At 43.2% G+C, this 5078-nt stretch overlaps 1 protein-coding gene across 2 annotated transcripts in view; it reads left to right on the forward strand.

The window, feature by feature from the left end:
- Window positions 1–3539, forward strand: part of hira (histone cell cycle regulator a) — a 10552-nt gene extending 7013 nt beyond the window's left edge. For both annotated transcript variants that reach the window (XM_031878929.1, XM_031878930.1), the window contains exons 16-20: window positions 585–690; window positions 807–929; window positions 1175–1338; window positions 1453–1541; window positions 2251–3539. In XM_031878929.1, the coding sequence (XP_031734789.1) occupies window positions 585–690; window positions 807–929; window positions 1175–1338; window positions 1453–1541; window positions 2251–2367 (599 nt within the window). In that variant the 3' untranslated portion in view covers window positions 2368–3539. The remainder of the gene's footprint in view (window positions 1–584; window positions 691–806; window positions 930–1174; window positions 1339–1452; window positions 1542–2250) is intronic.
- Window positions 3540–5078: the final 1539 nt, after the last annotated feature.

Below are 5078 nucleotides of genomic sequence, written 5' to 3' on the forward strand. Positions count from 1 at the left end.
CAGGGGATGCTTTAGGGCGGGGCTACACAGTGATTGACAGGTCTCTTTTAGTCACTTTAACCCTTTCATAGTGTGTTTACACTTTATGGAAGTTAATATTAACATGTTGATTCAGTGTTCTGTTGTACTTAGCTCCACCCTCTCATCACTTCTGGTTTCAAAAACCAAGAAGTCGATGGCCAAAACGCTGAACTCGAGGCTTCAAAACATCATCAGTCCACAAGCCGATGGGTGACGTCATAATGACTACGTCCACTTATAGTCTGTGGCTGTAAGTAGGTGTGTTTTGGACAGAACCAGGCTAGCTGTTTCCAGTCTTTATGCTAAGCTAGGCTATCCACATCCTGACTCCAGCTCTGTACTCGACACACAGACTCATTGAAATAAAGCAAATAAATATATTTCCTACCGATTCAATGTAATCTTCCTCTTGATGATGATGAAGATGATCCATAAACAAGTGTTTATCCTCACATGAAGACGGCTTCAAACCACTTCATCCAGTCACGCTGAAAACATTGTGTGTGTGTGTGTGTGTGTGTGTGTGTGTGTGTGTGTGTGTGTGTGTGTGTGTGTGTGTGTAGGTGCTGACACCACAGTGTCTCAGTCTCTGCTGACCCAGCATGGAGTCCCCGTCATCGGACTGTCCAACGGGAAGTCCTACTGCTTCAGCTCCTCCCTGGAGACGTGGTGAGACACAGCCCGAGGGAGACCGCTGATGATGATGATGATGATGATGGTTGGAAGGATTCTTGTGGAGTGAGACTGAAGCATTAAACCTCTCCCACTGTCTCTCTCTCTCTCAGGACTCTGATAGCGGACAAAGGAGACTCTATGGTCCAGTGTGCGGACTTCAGGAGCTGCCTTCCTTCCCACGATGCACCTGTGTCCTCGGGGCCGCTGGCTGTCATGCAGGGACGCAACCTCAAGTAGGAACAGCAATAATTATAGGGATGGGAATCTTTCGGCACATCACCATTCGACTGTGACTCAGAGGGCTACGATGGGATTATCAAACATCTAGAATCAATTTAGATTTGAGTTCTAAATTTCCGATTTTTGAGTTTTCCTGCACCTAAGAATCTATTTTTTGATATTAAATCTCCCCCTTCTCAGTCCAGATGAAATGTAACAAAGAAGTAAATGAGTCCGTCTGTCTCTCTTGTCCCTGCAGCGCCGGTCGGCTGGCATCCCGCCTGTCCTCCACCCCTCACCACCTGCAGCAGAGCATGACGCTGGCTTTCCTGGAGAACCAGCTGGCGTCCGCTCTCACCCTGCAGTCGGCGCAGGAGTACCGCTACTGGCTGCTCATCTACGCCCGCTTCCTCGTCAACGAAGGTAATCAACTAACTCTTCCATGAGCATTATTCTGTAGTGAAAGAGCTCTTTGAACACAGCTTTATATATGTGTGTGTGTGTGTGTGTGTGTGTGTGTGTCTGCGTGCCCTCCAGGCTCAGAGCATCGTCTCAGAGAGCTGTGTAAGGAGCTGCTGGGTCCCGTCCACAAATCAGCCGCCACAGCCTGGGAGCCCACCACTCTGGTACGACCGCAACACTCAAAGAACCAATGTCTTCAGGCCTTTACACTGCCGGGGGGACATGTCGAATACACACGAAGATGCTCATCAAAACAATCAGTGATGCAAATTTGCGACACTTGCAACGTTTATTTTCGTTGAGAGGTTTGAATAGATTCTCCCAGGCAGAGGATAAACTAGCAGGATCCTGTTGACCAGAGCAGCTTCTGTCTGAGGCTAAAGACACTGTAAGATATATTAGAGTTCCCTCTGGTAAACAGTTATAAGTCTAGGGCTTTTATTGTGAAAGGTCAGAACAGAAGGAGTGGATCTGGTCTGCGCTGACATTGAAAATGTTTCAGTAAAACACTGAGCTACGCTTTCTGTTCTCCAACACAACAAACACCGGCACGAACGGAAAGAAAGGGTTTTATTTCTCCCTGTGTTCTTTCCTTCATGAACTACGTGAACTGAAAGCACCAATCAGCTAGCCGTTATGTTGCTAATCATCAAATATGTTCCGACTAATCAAAGAATTCTCACACCTGTTGAGAGAAACGCTGAGTCATGTTAGCCCGTCGTCCTCCCTGCGTCTAATCATTGTAAGACGTGATGATGCGTCTCCGGTCCGTCACACTGTGAACGCCGTCGTCTTGTTTTTTGGTACCCGTTGCTAACGAGCTAGCGAGCTAGCTCTGCCGGGTGTGTTGCTAACTGTTCTCTGTGTGTTCAGGGTCTCCGCAAGCGCGAGCTGCTGCGGGAGGTTTTACCCGTCATCGTGGAAAACCTGCGATTCCAGAGACTGTTCACCGAATACCAGGACCAGCTGGAGCTGCTGCGCAACAAATAACACACACACACACACCTGGACTCATCATGGAACCGGTTCGGTTCGTCCCAGCTAAACTCTGACCGCTTTTCCTCGACTTGGGAAGAATGAAGCGCCGATCTGGCTGAAAAAAGAAAACGCACATCCTGAGTGTTTTTGTGAGGAACTTTGTAGAACCGACTGTCCTCAGCTTCTCAAGCGTCGCTCGCCGGGAGGAAGTGGCGCTGCTCCTTTTCTTTTTCTAATCACGATCTCAGTTTGAACTTTCAGTCTTTTGTCATTTGTTTCCTGCTAAATGTGCTTCTTTTTGCTGAGCTATACACCTCGCTCTCACTCTCTCTCCCCTGCACTCCTAATCATGGACTTAAAGAAGATGAACTTGAAGAGAGGCGGCGGCATCAGCAGCTGTGTGAGTCCTCGTCCCTCTGAGAGAGAGCAGACGCATGAATCAGAATGGATGTAAAGGAGCAATATGCTTGTACCAAAGTGAAGTTAAAGTGTAGAAATAAGCGCACGTCTGAAGGCTTCTAGAGGGCGGAGTCTGTTTTCTGTGCGTCCTTTAAAGCGACAACGCGAATGCCAAAATGATGAGGTCACAGCGAAACAGATAATCAAGTTCACAACACCGCTGGGAAGTAGATTTACATTCCGAAATACAGGATGGACCTCTAGGGGGCGACGGAGAGCAGAAGGGCTCCGTGCAGCTGATTGGTCAGTCAAAGAGCACTTAAAGAAAAGAAACAGGAAGCGACTGAAGTTGGACTTAAAGAGAGAAACTAAATAAATCGGCTAACGTGAACGCGTTGTGAAGATATAAAACAGGAATCTTCATCTGCAACCATGTCGACATCAGTCCCAAGTACGTTGAAGCTAGACGCCATTTTTAAACCGTTTGACATCATGTCGTTGGTCGTTTTAGCTCCTAAAATCAAAGCTGGTTAAATATCCAGACGGTTGTTAATTCAAACTATTTCACAAAATGAGTGTTCGGATGAATGAATTCACAAGTCACAAGGTCTTTAACTCAGATTGAATCATATTTACTGTCTCTCAGAGAATGATTCTCTTCTGAACACAGTTTAATATAAACTAGAGTAGTTCTGTGATACCAGAGAAGCCTCTGCTGCAGCCCAGAGTGTTTCCCTGAGTCTCTGCACCGACCCGATACCTCGTTATCGTGTCATTTATCATCTGAGCAACAACATCAACGTGTCGTTCGCTAACTGATCCATACTGAGCACGTGCAACTCTCACCAGAGAGCACAAAGAAGCTAAATGACTCCTTAAATACTCCCATGGTGGACTCTGATGATTGCACTCGCTCAGTAGCGATCGGGCAGAGTGTAACGTTAGCCAGAGCTAGCATGTCTGACACGGTGAAGAGGAAGTTCTCCGGCATTCACTCTCTGCATGTATTTAATCATGTTTATGAAACCCGAGTCCGGCCGTACAATGATGTTTATATCGGTTATTAACTTCAGGGATCAGAACCTAGAAGAACATTTCTCAGTGGCTCCTGTGACCTCGATCCACAGTCACGTCCACGCTGATGTGTTGTAGACATCGGTCGCTGCTGTCGTCAGCCGTCTGAGAGGGAATAAAGAGGACATGTTGGAGACCTGTGACGTGCATCAGACGTCTCTCGTGTGTTGTAGTTTCAAACATCCGGTGCTTTTTCTACTCATTGAATCCAACAAAAGAAACGGTTTGTCAAGTGAAGCGTGGATTGTCTTCATGAAATCATGTGAACGTTGCATCAGAGGTTTATATATGTATGTATATGTATGTATGTGTGTATGTATGTATGTGTGTATGTGTATATGTATATGTGTGTATATGTATATGTGTGTATATGTATGTATGTGTGTATATGTATGTATGTATATGTGTGTATATGTATGTATGTGTGTATATGTATGTATGTGTGTATGTGTGTATATGTATATGTATGTATGTGTGTATATGTATATGTATGTATGTGTGTATATGTGTATGTGTATACGTATGTATGTATACGTATGTATGTATACGTATACGTATACGTATGTATATGTATGTATATATACGTATACGTATGTATACGTACGTATACGTATGTATACGTATGTATATGTATGTATATATACGTATGTGTATGTATGTATACGTATGTATGTGTATGTATATATACGTATGTATATGTATGTATGTATACGTATGTATATGTATGTATGTATACGTATGTGTATGTATACGTATGTATATATACGTATGTATATGTATGTATACGTATGTATGTGTATGTATATATACGTATGTATGTGTATGTATATATACGTATGTATGTGTATGTATGTATACGTATGTATATGTATGTATGTATACGTATGTATATGTATGTATGTATACGTATGTATATGTATGTATGTATACGTATGTATATGTACGTATATATACGTATGTATATGTACGTATGTATATGTATGTATACGTATGTATATGTATGTATACGTATGTATATGTATGTATACGTATGTATATGTATGTATACGTATGTATATGTATGTATATATACGTGTATATGTATGTATATATACGTGTATATGTATGTATATATACGTGTATGTGTATGTGTGTATACGTGTGTGTATGTATGTATGTGTATACGTGTGTGTATGTATGTATGTATGTGTATACGTGTGTGTATGTATGTATGTATGTGTATACGTGTGTGTATGTATGTATGTGTATAC

Source organism: Anarrhichthys ocellatus, unplaced genomic scaffold (assembly GCF_004355925.1).
Source record: "Anarrhichthys ocellatus isolate YVR2014 unplaced genomic scaffold, GSC_Weel_1.0 scaffold210, whole genome shotgun sequence".
NCBI classification, from domain to species: Eukaryota; Metazoa; Chordata; class Actinopteri; order Perciformes; family Anarhichadidae; genus Anarrhichthys; species Anarrhichthys ocellatus.